The 16,235-nt window shown below is 38.2% G+C and overlaps 1 protein-coding gene across 5 annotated transcripts in view; it reads right to left on the bottom strand.

Moving 5' to 3' along the window:
- The window catches only part of AKAP7 (A-kinase anchoring protein 7), a 118,184-nt gene that overhangs the window by 24,218 nt on the left and 77,731 nt on the right, over positions 1-16,235 (bottom strand). For 2 of the 5 annotated variants that reach the window (XM_060753369.2, XM_060753368.2), the window contains exon 8: positions 6,582-6,632. The exons of 2 other annotated variants lie outside the window; for them this stretch is intronic. In XM_060753369.2, the coding sequence (XP_060609352.2) occupies positions 6,582-6,632 (51 nt within the window). Of the gene's footprint in view, positions 1-6,059; positions 6,215-6,581; positions 6,633-16,235 lie in introns of all 5 variants that reach the window. One more of the 5 variants, XR_009629914.2, reaches the window with a different exon arrangement.

Genomic DNA, 16,235 nt, shown 5'->3' on the forward strand with positions numbered 1-16,235 from the left:
AGGAGGTGCTGCTCCCGCGCCATCTTGGAAAAAAAAACATATACAAGTTCACTAGACGAGATGGCTTCTTATATCTACCATGTTGTATTCCAACCTATTTTCCCATTGTTATCTGAGTCTATCTTTTCTTCTCCCTCTTTGCAAATGGCTTCAGTGGGCAGGTACCCACCTTAATTGTTGGGGGTGCAGGTCAGAACAAACCAGTGTCTAGTTCTGTCTAGTTTTCTGCCTATTCCCAGAGAAGTCTGGGTATTCTTTTGATTGTGTGTTTACTCTCTTTCTTGGACCTCAAGAACCAATTCAATACAATAACTGACTAAATGCTCTAATCACAATTTAATTAAATTATTGCCTATCCAGCCTACAGCCACCCATCCCTCTTTAGCTCAAATGCTTAACCATTTTGAACCTATGTATGCTCAAAGCACAGGATGTGTGTGTGTGTATGTGTGTATGTGTGTGGATATTATATATATTTATAGCATTTCAACTTGCAAAGGGAGGGGGGAGGGAAACATGAGCCTTTTAACGTTAATGAATTTGTCAGTTCCAGGTACAGAAGCATATTAGTGTCAAAGTTCTATTTCTATGTACAAGAGGGCCATTTAAAATAATAAATGATAGTGTGGCCAGAGAAACAAGGGCAACATTTCTTACTGTGAATCTATTGCACTGAACCAGAATGAAAGGAACACAAGTTCTATAGAGATATTTGGATTTTACATGTTGGTTTCCTGTCTAGCATTCTGCTTATTCCAGCACCATTGTTTAATCTCAGGGACAGCTTTTCATACCTTGTTGTGTATAGCAAGAAGTAAAGAAAGGGAGGGTTCTTTCCCATAACAAAGTGTGGAAGACATATTTAATGGGTTACCTTGCAGATAAGGCAACCCGAATATACCAACATCTATTAACACCAGGAAATAGAGATTCTTAACCAAGGCTCTAGACTCCAAAGGAGTTCAGGATACATTTCAGTAAATCCATGAACTTGGTTGGAAAAAAATTACATCCATATTCCCATGAACATCTCTCTATGAAAATTAGCCTTTCCTGCCACTGTGAATGTAGTCAGCAAATCAGAGTATTTTAGCATCACCTGTGATTTTGCCACCTATGAAAATCAGAGGGGTCTTGATATCACATTATAATTCTTGCAGTTATTTGCAAGGTATCTTGAAATATTGTTTACTTGAAGGGGCAGTAATTACCGTAATTAATACACCCACTGCCAGATTGCACAAGATCATAGTCAACCAGTTTAGAGATGCTAATGGGACATAACTTGCCAAGTAGTAGTCCGACCCTTGTATTCATTCAGCCACCAAACAGTAAAATCATGTGTTCACACACTGAGGACTCTATATTGCTTTCCAATATTCTCTGTCAACAATTGTTTGTTGATCAATAAAGGGAAGAAACTGAGTCATTTTTCAAGTTTTGCAAATCTGAGTAGTTCAAATGAGAGTTCTAAACCCTCCGTAAAGTAGTACAGCCTTTTGCAACATGGAGAGGTATACAAGCTATTAGTGTACATGAGGCAAAGTCAAACACATCTGGCAGTTCAAATATAAAAACATTGTTTCCCAATGATTTACTCCCAATAAGTGTATGCAGCATCACATAATAAGCACCAAATAGCGAGTATGGACCAGTACAACCAGAGATATGTCGGTATGCCATTGGAAGATGGGACTCCCAGGTCGGAAGATGGCCAAAATGCTACTGGGGAGGAGCAGAGGATAAGTTCAACTAGCCCCAGATGTGATGACGCAGCTAGCTCAAAGCCGAAAGGAAGGCTAGCGGCCGACGGTACTGGAGGTGAACGACGAATCCGATGCTCTAAAGATCAACACACCATAGGAACCTGGAATGTAAGATCTATGAGCCAGGGCAAATTGGATGTTGTTATTGGTGAGATGTCAAGACTAAAGATAGACATTCTGGGGGTCAGCGAACTGAAATGGACTGGAATGGGCCACTTCACATCAGATGACCACCAGATCTACTACTGCGGACAAGAGGAACATCGAAGAAATGGAGTAGCCTTCATAATTAATAAGAAATTCGCTAAAGCGGTGCTTGGATACAACCCAAAAAATGACAGAATGATCTCAATTCGAGTGCAAGGAAAGCCTTTCAACATTACAGTGATCCAAATATACGCCCCAACCACAGCTGCTGAAGAAGCAGAAGTAGATCAGTTCTATGAGGATCTGCAGGACCTACTGGATAATACACCAAAAAGAGACATTATTTTCATTACAGGAGACTGGAATGCCAAGGTGGGAAGTCAAATGACAACAGGGATCACAGGCAAGCATGGTCTGGGAGAACAAAATGAAGCGGGACGCAGGCTGATAGAATTTTGCCAGGAAAACTCACTGTGTATAACAAACACTCTCTTCCAACAACCTAAAAGACGGCTTTACACATGGACTTCACCAGATGGTCAGCACCGAAATCAGATTGACTACATCCTCTGCAGCCAAAGGTGGCGGACATCCATCCAGTCGGTGAAAACAAGACCTGGGGCTGACTGTAGCTCAGATCACGAACTTCTTATTGCTCAATTTAGAATAAAACTAAAGAGATCAGGGAAAATACACAGACCAGTTAGATATGATCTCACTAACATTCCTAGCGAATATACAGTGGAAGTGAAGAACAGATTTGAAGGACTAGATTTAGTAAACAGAGTCCCAGAAGAACTATGGACAGAAGTCCGCGACATTGTTCAGGAGGCGGCAACAAAGTACGTTCCAAAGAAAAAGAAAACCAAGAAGGCAAAATGGTTGTCTGCTGAGACACTGGAAGTAGCCCAAGAAAGGAGGAAAGCAAAAGGAAACAGTGAAAAGGGGAGATATGCCCAGTTAAATGCGCAATTCCAGAGGTTAGCCAGAAGAGATAAGGAACTATTTTTAAATAAGCAATGCATGGAAGTGGAAGAAGACAACAGAATAGGAAGGACAAGAGACCTCTTCCAGAAAATTAGAAACATTGGAGGTAAATTTCAGGCAAAAATTGGTATGATAAGAAACAAAGATGGCAAGGACCTAACAGAAGCTGAAGAGATAAAGAGAAGGTGGCGAGACTATACAGAAGATCTGTATAAGAAGGATAATAATATTGATGATAGTTATGACGGTGTGGTGAATGAATTAGAACCAGACATCCTGAGGAGTGAGGTTGAATGGGCCTTAAGAAGCATTGCTAACAACAAGGCAGCAGGAGACGACGGGATCCCAGCTGAACTGTTTAAAATCTTAAAAGATGATGCTGTCAAGGTGATGCATGCCATTTGCCAGCAAATATGGAAAACACAAGAATGGCCATCAGACTGGAAAAAATCAACTTATATCCCCATACCAAAAAAGGGAAATGCAAAAGACTGCTCCAACTTCCGTACAGTGGCCCTTATTTCTCATGCCAGTAAGGTAATGCTCAAGATCCTGCAAGGAAGACTCCAGCAATACATGGAGCGAGAGTTGCCAGATGTCCAAGCTGGGTTTAGAAAAGGCAGAGGAACGAGAGACCAGATTGCCAATATCCGCTGGATAATGGAGAAAGGCAGGGAGTTTCAGAAAAACATCTACTTCTGCTTCATTGACTATTCTAAAGCCTTTGACTGTGTGGATCATAATAAATTGTGGCAAGTTCTGGGTGGGATGGGCATCCCAAGCCACCTTGTCTCTCTCCTGAGGAATCTGTACAAGGACCAAGTAGCAACAGTCAGAACTGACCACGGAACAACAGACTGGTTCAAGATTGGGAAAGGCGTACGGCAAGGCTGCATCCTCTCACCCAACCTTTTTAACTTGTATGCAGAACACATCATGCGATGTGCGGGGCTGGATGAATGCAAGGCTGGGGTGAAAATTGCTGGAAGAAACATTAACAACCTCAGATATGCAGATGACACCACCCTGATGGCCGAAAGCGAGGAGGATCTGAGGAGCCTTCTAATCAAGGTGAAAGAAGAAAGCGCAAAAGCCGGGTTGCAGCTAAACGTCAAAAAAACCAAGATTATGGCAACAAGAATGATTGACAACTGGAAAATAGAGGGAGAAACCGTGGAGGCTGTGACAGACTTTGTATTTCTAGGGGCAAAGATTACTGCAGATGCAGACTGTGGCCAGGAAATCAGAAGACGCTTACTTCTTGGGAGGAGAGCAATGTCCAGTCTCGATAAAATAGTGAAGAGTAGAGACATCAGACTGGCAACAAAGATCCGCCTAGTCAAAGCCATGGTATTCCCTGTAGTAACCTACGGATGTGAGAGCTGGACCTTAGGGAAGGCTGAGCGAAGGAAGATCGATGCTTTTGAGCTGTGGTGTTGGAGGAAAGTGCTGAGAGTGCCTTGGACTGCGAGAAGATCCAACCAGTCCATCCTCCAGGAAATAAAGCCCGACTGCTCACTGGAAGGAAAGATACTAGAGACAAAGTTGAAGTACTTTGGCCACATCATGAGGAGACAGGAAAGCCTAGAGAAGACAATTATGCTGGGGAAAGTGGAAGGCAAAAGGAAGAGGGGCCGACCAAGGGCAAGATGGATGGATGGCATCCTTGAAGTGACTGGACTGACCTTGAGGGAGCTGGGGGTGGTAACGGCCGACAGGGAGCTCTGGCGTGGACTGGTCCATGAGGTCACGAAGAGTCGGAGACGACTGAACGAATGAACAACAAGCGAGTATGGTGGAATTTTACCCCACACCTCACACCCACCTATCAAATTCTCAAAGAACTTCCATCCTTAGCTAAAAGAATCTAATTGGTTATCATAGTATGATTTTAAAATGTGGATTATACGCAGCTGAATACAGAGATACTTGAGAAAGACTGGGAGTTCTGGTAGTTGTTGAGATGAGTTGATGTGGTTTTGGCATGCTTAGAGGCATGCCCACTCCACCTAAGAAAGTTGAAAATAGGGATAAGGAAAAATAAAGCAGCACTAAATTATTGCTGACATTATTCAGTTTTATTTTGGGATAAGAATTTTAGTATAAGTATGAAACTTAAATTTGAGTAACAATATAAACTTAACATAAACTTATTTCCTATCATAAACATAAAGGAAATTACATTTAGGTTATTTATTTTAATAATGGTTAATTCAGTGCATCAGTCTGGCATGGAGTGGCCACAGGACTTAATTATATTATATGGTTGTCACCTTCCATCTTCTTGTAACTAAGGCAAAGAGAGAAAGAGCAGTCTAGCAGATGCCAGAATAAAGCAAAATGAAACCTGAATTAGACTGAACCTTTACATATTATCAAGCTAGAACAGAAGTTCAGCCATTTAAAAAAAAAAAAACATTCGCCAGTAATAATACAGGTACTCTTTAGTTTTAAAAATAGATGTGTTCCAGGGCATTACATCTTTAATGGAAAAATGGGTTCTACAAGTAGAAATATCAGGAAAAGAACTGCAACAGGTTTAACTTGAAAAAAATAAGGAAAGCTTCCTGCAGGATAGCAAAGAACATTAAAAAGCCATGAACTACATGCACATGTGATATGTAACAACCAAATCAGGAAGGCCTTCCAAAAGTAAACACAAACATTTTGAACCTTCTAGAGTCCACTGGAAAATGTCTTCCAAAATGCAACCAAAGCTGATATTTTCTCTCTCACCAGCTTATGATCTTTTTCTAATTTCCATTTTGGTATCCAAACATACAGATCTATGCTTGTCTGCTGTGGGTAGGCACATATAATTGCAGGAGACTTGGCAGAGTAAAATCCCATTCTATATCAGTTCAAGCTTTATTGCTCTATTTATTATAGACATGCTACTGGAGCCAGGCATTACATTTCTCTAGTTCTTCAACTTCATCCCAATATTACTGCTGGCAAAACTACCAATTTCAGAGAACAGAGAAAAAAGAGGGGGCTGGATGGGTGCAAAAAGACTTTGTCAGAGGCTTTGTTAACTGAGGTATGCCTGTATATATTGCCTGGAATTGATGGAAACTAAATCAAAACAGAAAAAATGTAGATGGCACGATCTGCTTGCTAAAGATATTAAGCAGATTATATCACACATTATTTACTAACCTCAAATAAAACACCTCAACAGTGGCATAAAACCTATTCCTTTGGATCAATTTTTGAGTTTCTCCAACTTTCTTCACCTTTTACTTCTAGATAAGGGCCCTGAAAGCACCAGGTAGACAGGAGATTTCTTTGAGGTTGCAATGTACTGAATCATACTGTGAAGGAAGAAAAACAGCCTGCTGGAATAGAGGTTAAGATACCAATTTTGTATATTGCAGAATGCCTCTTTCATAGAGTAATGAGGGCTGTAATTGTTCATTATGAGAGTTTCTCCATTACTAATCTTTCAGCTAAAGGGCCACAATTATAGCTCATATTTCCTTGCAGTTCTTCCATTGGTAAATAAGACTTGTGGGGGGGAAAATCAACCACTTTTTGGAAACTAACTCTTTATAAGGAAGGGATGCAGTCCTGCATTTATTTCTTGTTCTTTAATTGTTATGTTTTAAATTCCTCTTAATTCTACTGATAGTTAAGCCATATTTTAACTTTTGGTATGTTTCTACTGATATATGCTTTTACCTGTATCAGTCTTAATGTCTGCAAGCCGCCTTAGGAACCACCTTCCTGGCTCTGGGAAAAAGTAGAAAGTAAATCAATACATTTTAAAATCTGGATTCATTTAAAAAGAGAGTGATGAAAAAACTGATAGTCCAAAGGGTCAAACTGATTTTTAGAAAAGTTCACAGAGGTCGAATTCCATTTCAGATAAGTTTTTGGATGGACATAAAACACAGGGGTGAGGGAGAGAAAAAGCAAAGTAGGCTTAAACAAAAGAAACCATAATATTTTAGCTTAAAGCTCTTACTATTTGAAGCTAAGTCTTTGGAGATGCAATTCATCCTGTCAGTGTGGGGGTGGAAAGTTATGCAAAAGTTGGAGCCCTATCACACTACACATTTACAGCACTATTCCACTTTAATTTCCATGGTTCCAACTGGAATTTGCAGTTTGGTGGGGTCATGTAGAATCATCAGCCAGAAAACTTTAAGTGTCTAACCAAATTATAAACCCTGAAATTCCACAGAATGCCACCATGGCAGTCATATCTTATGGGGACCTAGAAAAATCACTAAAATATCAGTTATCTAGGGAATCTCAAAGGGCTGTACTGAGACTCCAGCAGGGCCTGATTCAACCCAGGGTTTGACATTTCCCACTCGTATTTTTATTTACATTACAGCCTGAATATAAGTTGTTTCTAGGAAGAAGAGAGTGAAAAATTAGTCAAAAGGAAACCAGGCACCATGAGAAGTAACATTGGTTGAGTGTCCCAGAAAATATTTGGTTTTGAAAGGTAAACTTCATGGCTTTTTATATGCTATCTTTAAAATACAAGGCAATACTATAAAACCCAGTCCTGATTTTCCTTGTCCATTTTTTCTCTCATCCAATTTCCAGTAGTACACATTTGAAAATTGTCTTGGTATATGCTGTCATGCTTGGCATGAAATATCACAGGGATATAAATCTCTGCATGACATATGTATTATAATCTGCATTATAAATCTCCTTCCACAGGAAGCTGATGGTTGACTGAAGTGTGTCATCAAATTACCAAATAGTGCTACGCTGTTTATCGCACTGAAAAATCCAGCTGCTTCCTTCAAAAAGGTGGCAAATTTCACTGTGGGTATAGTATGATAGCTGGCTCCTGCAATCTTCAAATTAACCACGGTTGAAAAGTTTCAGAAGTGTCCTCCTCTCTCCTCCTCATTACAGACTTGTTCTTTTTCCTCTTGTATTTATGGTTGAAATGGCTTATTTTTGCCTAGGGCTTACTTGTTATTTACTGATTTTTATTTTTAAAAGTCTAACCAGTGATGTGGTGTACAGAGAGCTTATAAGACCACAACCCTGGAACTTTTTGATAAGAAGTGACAATCACATCATCTTTTTGCACAACTCTGTTCCCTATGAGTTTAGTTTCAATCTCCAGAGTAGCTGGAGAGAGAATGCATTTTCTCAGCAATGATGTGTTGTTGGGAATTTTTTAGCTATATTCTAAAGTGGCTTGGGCTGGTTTAGTTTCAAATGGACAAGATCGATTTATTTTACAAAACACCTGCTCCCAGAATGGAAAAAAGATAATTAGAAATTACTGAGAGAAGGAAAAAGTAATGAGAATGACACCTTCCTAGATTTTTCAGTTGTTCTTGACTATGAAGACTACATTGGTAAGTGCCTACACCTCAAAACTCACCACTATTTTTAACTTGTTAATTTATGACTTCCAAATACTTAATACCTTATTGCATTATTATGGTCTGTGTTATTTTTAAAACAGAAACCAATAATAATGGCCGGAACAACAGAAAAAACTCTAAAATTTAATATTTTTGGAAGATCAATTAAATGTTGCTCATTCTGGAAAAAATTACAATCAATAATCTTACTTTTAAAGGAAAAATTAACAAGTTATCTTTAGTGCATTATTGTTATGCTTTGTTCTTAGTCACAGCATATATATTTTCACCGTATGTTTGAGAATATTTTTTGCCTCCAGACTGTCATTAAAAGAGGAAATTGTCAATTATAGAGCTTATTATATTTCTCCAACATTTATGAGTTCATTTAAATTTTCTAAGTCAAGTAGAAGATAGTGGAACATCTCCACCAGGTTTTATAAAAACAAGAAGAGCTTTAACTGGCTAAAACATTCTTCTGTAGTTTATGTATTCTAAAACACACAAAAGGGTATTAAAATGCTAGTTAAGGGAGGATCCAACAGACTTTCATAATGTTCACCCAATGGCAATGTCAATACATTGTTTACATAACACAGAAAATAACATGGCGACACCCTTTGAGGAAATTAAGGATATGCTGCTACATGTTATTGACTTTCACACAACCAGGGAATGAGGACCATGCCCTTAAAACAGATAGTGTCTTTCAGTTAAGTGGAATTTAGCAAGTATTGTGTTCTGCAATTGTGCGAGTCGTAATTTACAGGCAATTGTGTCATTTTGGCTTAACACATCCTGTCTAATTAAACTGAGATTTGTATTACTATAAATTTGCATGCAGTTCTTTGGATGCAATTTCATTACTTCACTGAGATGAAAAAAGAAAGGAACCAGGAAAGTGCAATTAACTATAGAGCACAATTGAACTTGGCTTCCTGGTTGAGGCAGGCAAACCAGCATTGTAGCGGGACCAAAACTGACAGTCCCTATTACGTTGCCATATGCATCCTGCTACCAGCATGCCTACCTGTGATTTTCCTGCCACAATAGTTTCCAATCCAGCAATGTCCCCATCACCTACTTTGGTGCAATGGGTCCTTTCCATTTCTGTGCCAGCAGTAAAGTTTCGTCATGGAGTGAGATCCTCTTCCCCTTCCCCAGCCTCTTGCTATGTGGAGGTGCACAAAGTACAATTGCAGAACCATGGATTTGTGGATTGTCTCAACTGTACCAGTGAAGAGGGGTGTGGTATCAAAAGTACTCAACCTGGTAGGTATCCACTACATACACTTAGGTAACAGTAGAGGAATAGTTGGCTAGTGTTAAAAAAACATTCTTAAATTGTACGTATCCTGGTTTACTGAGCCAGGACCTGACTGCCCAAACCAAACCTTTGTTGCTTTATTCATATTTTTGCTATCTTGTTTGATGGCTCTCTAGTCTAATGCATGCTCCTATTTTTATTGGAAAGTCTTTTCACAAACTGCAGAGTTGCTCGTGTGCAAGTGGATCAGCACCAACCCTATCTATGGCAGACTATTCTATATGGAGGAGGAATCCTGTCTGACTGTAACATTGCCTTACAGGGCATCTAGTGTGTCCTATTAAAAAGCTGTCCAGAAAAAAAATATTTTTAACTGTCCATATATTTCTTCGTTTCATTTACACATTTATTTACTATTCTACAACTTCACAATTGGGTCAACTCATTTATATGGCAATATTAATCTCTCTCCAATTTTCATCATTTTATTTGCCTGTTAACAACAGGGTTTGCTGTCAATCTTGGGCTATACGATAAAGCTAACACTCTTTTGGTGGTCTGATCTCCATAGACAGACTTACTGGGAATTTACTTGGATGCTTCACTAACCTACAAGAGGTCCTAATAAAGCAAGCAGAAACAGCTTAACTCTATCATCCTCACTTTCACCTGCTATACCTTCTTATCCTGTTCTTATCTGAGTCCATTCCTGGATCTGTACCAACTTCTTACTATTCTGCAATTTCTCAGCTTTCAAAATACTGGCCTACTTTATTGAAACTGAACTGGCTTTTGGTCTGTATTCTTTCAAAGGGCTGTAGTTTCATGTGACTGAATCTTAATACCAAAGTTTTCCTAAAATGGAACATCTGCTGACAGTGCTAAAAGTTCTAGTCCATCTTTGTAATTGCTTAACCTTTTCTAAAAAAAAGTCTTAGAAAGAAGATTATTTCATCACGTTAACCTCCAATATAATTAAGCCCCAAACATAGATTCAATACCATCACAAGGCAACTATCATTCTTTGTTCAGAACTTGGGTTTACTTTGCATTCTGCCTAAACACAATTTATAACCCACATCCAATCTACTAAAACTTACCAAGACAGTCTTGATTAGATTAATTATTCCCTATAGCTGTTTGTATGACTCAAGTTGAATTTTCTAAATAATACATGCGTTGCTATACATATACTACATAGTTACTACGACTGCCAGGGGAGAAGAGGTCAAAGGAGAATCTGATTGTGTCTTTTTAGAAAGGCAATGAATGTAAAAATAGAAACCAATATGAAGAACACTGTGCCTACTCTGTCTGTTGTGTAAAATTCAGAAAATGATACAAGTTAAAAAGGGTATTTGGTGATATCTCTTTGAACTGAAAGTATGGTATGAACACCACACACATTACACAGACTTCAAAGCAGCTGTCATTCCTAGAGAGCTAATCTCTATCAGCAACAAAACTGATCCCCACTCTGATCTAACAAATTGTTCAACTATTATGACCTAGACCAGTATGTCCTCAACGGTCAAGTATAGTCGGACCCCAGACTGGTCACTTTATTGACTCCAAGTCTTCTGCTGGTTGATTTTTATGTACTACATGCTTAGCTTACTGTGCCATTCACTGTGTCTTCCTAACTTTCCTTCCTACATTCAAAGGTTTGCCAATTCTCACATTGTCTAGTATTTAGAACCTGGCAATCCACCTTCACCTTCATTCCGTCTAGCTTCCTTTCTCCATTCTAACTTCAGTCAAGTACTTATCTTGCACTCATGAGTTCAATCCACATACTGAACAGCTGGGAATCTACTTGGATGCTCCACGAAAGTCACCTCCTTAAGAAGTCCTACAAAATATGTTCATGGTCTGATTTCTTATGAAGATGCTGAAAAGTTATTGAGACTAATTTTAAAGATACCACGATATCTTCTGTTCTATACTTATATTGCTGCTTCTATAAATTTGGCAATGACAATTATTTAGAATTCTTGGAATATTATGCTGAAATGGCTAAATTAGAGGGCCACCAAATCTAAACCATGCTTTCTAATGTTTTTGTTCTTGTAAATCCCAGTGGATTCAATTAAGTGTATTGTCATGAGCATATGCAAAGGACTGTAGCCTTAAAAGTGAGACTAACTATATCTGTTCATGGGCTATTTCCCAAGGGGCATAAAGGAAATTAGATACAGGAAAAAAATTAAAGACCTAAATATTGATTCTAATTAATATTAAATTTGGAGACAATGTGTCATGGATTTGGCTTAGATATGTAATAGAAAGACTGAAAACATTTCAGCTAGTCAGTCACAAATGTATAATTATGGAGTTAAAGCTGGTATGAACATTGCATTTAATATTTATTTTCTAAAAAAAACTCTACAGAATTAGCTATATCCTATTAAGATAATTTTCAAAAATGTGTTTTTTGAAATCTGACTAAAATGGAAACATGCTTGGTAGCATTTCGAAATGGAAGAAACTATTTGCAGAGATGCCATATATTTAAAATTACCAAATTAACTTTATTCTGACCATAAAATACAAGAGCAATAATCTTCTTCCTATTCAGGCTTCCATGTCTGTTACATTTTTCTAGTAAGTACTGCTTTCAGTAGGTATTAGCCTTGAGCTTGAAAACATTGACCCATCCTATACTGTGAATCTGGTAAGTTAAACAAAGACACACCCTTCTGCATGTTAAAATGTCACCTTTCAAATATATACATTCATAGAATAATGTTCAGTTCAGAAGGAAAATTAATTTCAAAAACCATTTGTACCAGTTATTAAGAAGTATATCATAAGGAACATATAAATTAACTTATTTATAGATCCAGCCGTTCCACTTCCATTGACCTAAACTCAGCCTTTTCAAGCAAAACATCTAATGTGAAGGGAAAACCCACCCCAAATACACAAATCTGTCTTTTTCTCAGCTGAAAATCTGCTCTAAAATAGCTGCACCAGTGTTTAGAAAGACTCCAGCCAGTACACAAAAGCAGACAGACTTACTGATTTTCTCCTCATCTCTCCCAAAAGGATAGCAGCAGAGTTGGCCCATGGCATCTACTGTTTTATTTTCTTCCTTGTCCTCTCAGCATACACCCCAAACTACAAACTGGAGACTGATCTGGAGACTGAAGGCAAACTGTTCATTCTACTCAAAGGGAGAGAGAAAAGCACAAGCGCACACAACAGGGAGGGAAAGGGAAAGCAGGCAAGCTGAACGCTGCTATGAACGAACAAGGCTCCACCTCCTTCTCCGCATGCAAAATGCTTCAGCACAGATAGTTGGAAGAGAAGAGAAAGTCATTCTTGCTGTCTGGAATGGGTAATAGTGACACTATTGTACAAACACACACATCCCTGTGTATTTTACAAGAATTTAGAAAACTCAAAAACCATGATTTGTCATCATGAAGAATTACCACAAAATAGTTGCAAGATTAAAATGTTTCTGCTTATCGCATTCGTGAAACTAGGGTTGCTTTGGCATTTTCCTCCCTCCCTAGTTGAGTGTCTCTGCCTTTCAAAGCACATGAGAAGCATAAAAATAGTAGGCACAGCTTTCCCCATCACTACATCTCAACATTGCCCAAAATCACATTGTTGTACTCCTGCCTGTCATTTATTTTTTAAAGACACAGCAACCCTATAAGAAAAGAAATGGTACATTATTAGTACTAATTAAGTCCAGTAACAGACTTCACCTTTGTATCTATGCTCTCATTTCCTGATCTTCAGGCTCATAAAAACATAAAATCCTGTCAAGCTCCAACAAATACAAAATGGTTAGACAAACCCTCATTGTAATTCTGTAAATACAGGAATCAGAGTGAGAAAGTGCTTATTAGAGCATAACATTCAAGTCCTGCAGAAATGTTTCATAGGTAGAAAGACTAATTGGACTGATATGATAAAGAACTGGAAGGAGAGCCTATGAGTTAATTTTTGCTGTCTCTTGACCTAAGACAGAAGTTACTGCTCTCATAGCTTACAACAAAAGTGGGGCATTTGTGGCTCTCTAGCATGTCTGTCTGACTTTCTTTCTTATTGAATTTATATTCTGCCTTTCTCTCAATGTAGCGGCTTCTATAGAACAGAAGCAGTGAATCCACTCTGAGTTTTAATTGTTTGAACTCTATCCAAGGTACTGAATCCATCTGATAGGTCTGAGCATCTTTATTGTTCAGACTAAAAACAACCCCACTAACTTGGGCTGATATAAATCTGCACTGCACTGGCAGACTACAGCTCTAATCTCTGACCATTAGCTGGGGCTAGTGGGAGTTAAGAATCCAGCATCTTGATTCTGAATCACCACATGTGCCACATTCCCGTCTTGTGTCTTTACCCAACACATCACTAAAATCTGTAGCCTGATTTAAAGTCATGAAAGCCATGTGATTGCCTTCAGCAAACGAGAAAAGCTTCTGTCCTGCTCATAATCCAACAATGACCATGGAAAGATTTATGGCTCTCTTGATTTTCAGTTTTGAAATAAATCTCAATTATAATTCTTTCCCTTTATATTGGCATTAATTGCTGTAGGAGTTCTTTTCTTCCAAAAACAAAAACCAACAAGAGCAGAAGGGCATAGTTTTTTTATAATTAATTGCATTGGTTTCTTAAAACAATGTCAGTAGAACACAGCGTTCTGGCAACATTGAGGGCTGTTCCACACTTACTGAGCTGCCAAAATGGGGACAAGAGGAGTCATATGGTGCCTTCGTGGAAGTACTAGTGTTTTCTTTTTAAAAATAGAATACTAGGAAGACAATAGCCTCCTAAATTATACTGTTAGGACAGGATGGACTGTGAAACTATAACAGGCAAGTTAACAGCTTCATCTCCATTTTGTAATAAGCCATGTGCTATCTAAGCAGAATCTGTCAGCCTGTCTAATCACGAGAAACGAAAAACACATGACCCATATTCTAAAGTACAAATGAATTAAACATGATTGCTTAACACACATCTACAGGGCATAAGTAAAAAGCTGTCATTAGAGCAAGGGAGAATATTTCTAGCAGTAACTAGTTTCATTCATCTTTTTCAGGAATAGCCAAGAAGCACACATGCACCTATTAATATACAAATCCAGCTGACTGGGAAAAATGCAAGAAATGTAATAGACATTTTCTGTTGCAACTGTGGTAAAACCCAATGTCAAAGAAGACAGTGGATCTCTTGGAACAAATAATATGATAGTATACCGATAACATTTTACATTTAATGTAATGAATCTTCCGTACACATAACTTTTGATGGATAGTTTTCGCAGTGGGAAGTGAAAAAAGTATGGTAATAGTGAGGGAGAGTAAGAGGTGAACTTGAAAGGTTTCAGTGTAAATCATTTCTAAAGCTTGGAGTTCCTTTTTTTTATATACTTTCGCTCTTAGAATCCATTGAACTCATAGAGATTATGTGAGGTATAATCCAAAAAAGGGAAGCTTTTCAAGCTCTGGTTTCATGTCTATGATATATAACCCAATGTTATCACTAATGGCCTCAGGCAACCTGCTATATCTCTTAGATTTGGCTCCTCATCTGCAACTAAGAGTGCAGCATTGTCAAAAGGTATTTGTGTGAAGCACTAGTACCTCACCAAATCTTTATATGAACATTAAAAATAAGTCTATCCCTATCATTTTATTCTTGACTGGTACACAATCTTTTTAAGTACCCTAATGAAAAAGGGATAACTGTAGACATTGTGAGATTGCTCATAAAGTATTTTCCAGATCTTATGGACTGTCACAGAGTAGATGCTTAAAGTTTTAGCCAATGGAATTGAAATGTTTTGCTATTAATGGGTATACACAGTTTTTAACTTAATTTATATCATGATTTCTATATCATCTTTCAGTGTTTTAGAGTAGCTTTTTAAAAAATCACAATAACAATGCATCGCATATATTGACATCTCAGAAACCAGTCTACAGATGGATGTACAAATACATGGCAAGAAAAGGTCTATCATCATAAAAACCTATTTAGCAGCTGTTATAGGACAGCAACAGAAAGGACCATCCAAAATTTTGAAGAATGCTCAGTAATCCAATCATGACATAACTAAAGCAAATAGTACTGCAGCCAGGTCTGTCTTTCTCAGGAACAGGCTAAGTAACTGATATTGACCTCCAAACATAAAAATGAATTTAGGATAACTTAGGCCCCTTCCACACAGCTGAATAAAATCCCACCTTTTCTGCTTTGAACTGGAATATACTGCAATGTGGACTCAGACAACCCGGTTCATAGCAGATATTGTAGGATTTTCTGCCTTGATATTCTGGGTTATATGGCTGTGTGGAAGGGCCCTTAGAAACATGGAGTTTTAAGGGGACTAATGGGCCACTGAACCCAACCTTACAGAAGACAAAAACTAACTTTTTGGGCTGAATAAAATTCCATTCAAAACAAAGATTCAAATAGACTGACTCACATTGCTCTCTCACAGATTGTCCAAAGCTTTAACAGATTTCCTGGTTGAGGCAGTAGGAAACTCCTCATAGATGGTTTGGAAACTTGCTCCATGAGCAGATCCCAACCCTGAGAAGGTTTGGCACTCTTATTAGCTTAAAGTATACTAGGACTTAAACACACGCATAACCTCAAAACATTTTCAGAAATGAGCAAGAGTACCTGAAGAAATAATAACTGATATTGCAGAAGAATGCATGCATGCTATAAAGATTAAATCTTGTGTAG

This window comes from Anolis sagrei, chromosome 1, assembly GCF_037176765.1.
Source record: "Anolis sagrei isolate rAnoSag1 chromosome 1, rAnoSag1.mat, whole genome shotgun sequence".
Taxonomy (NCBI): domain Eukaryota; kingdom Metazoa; phylum Chordata; class Lepidosauria; order Squamata; family Dactyloidae; genus Anolis; species Anolis sagrei.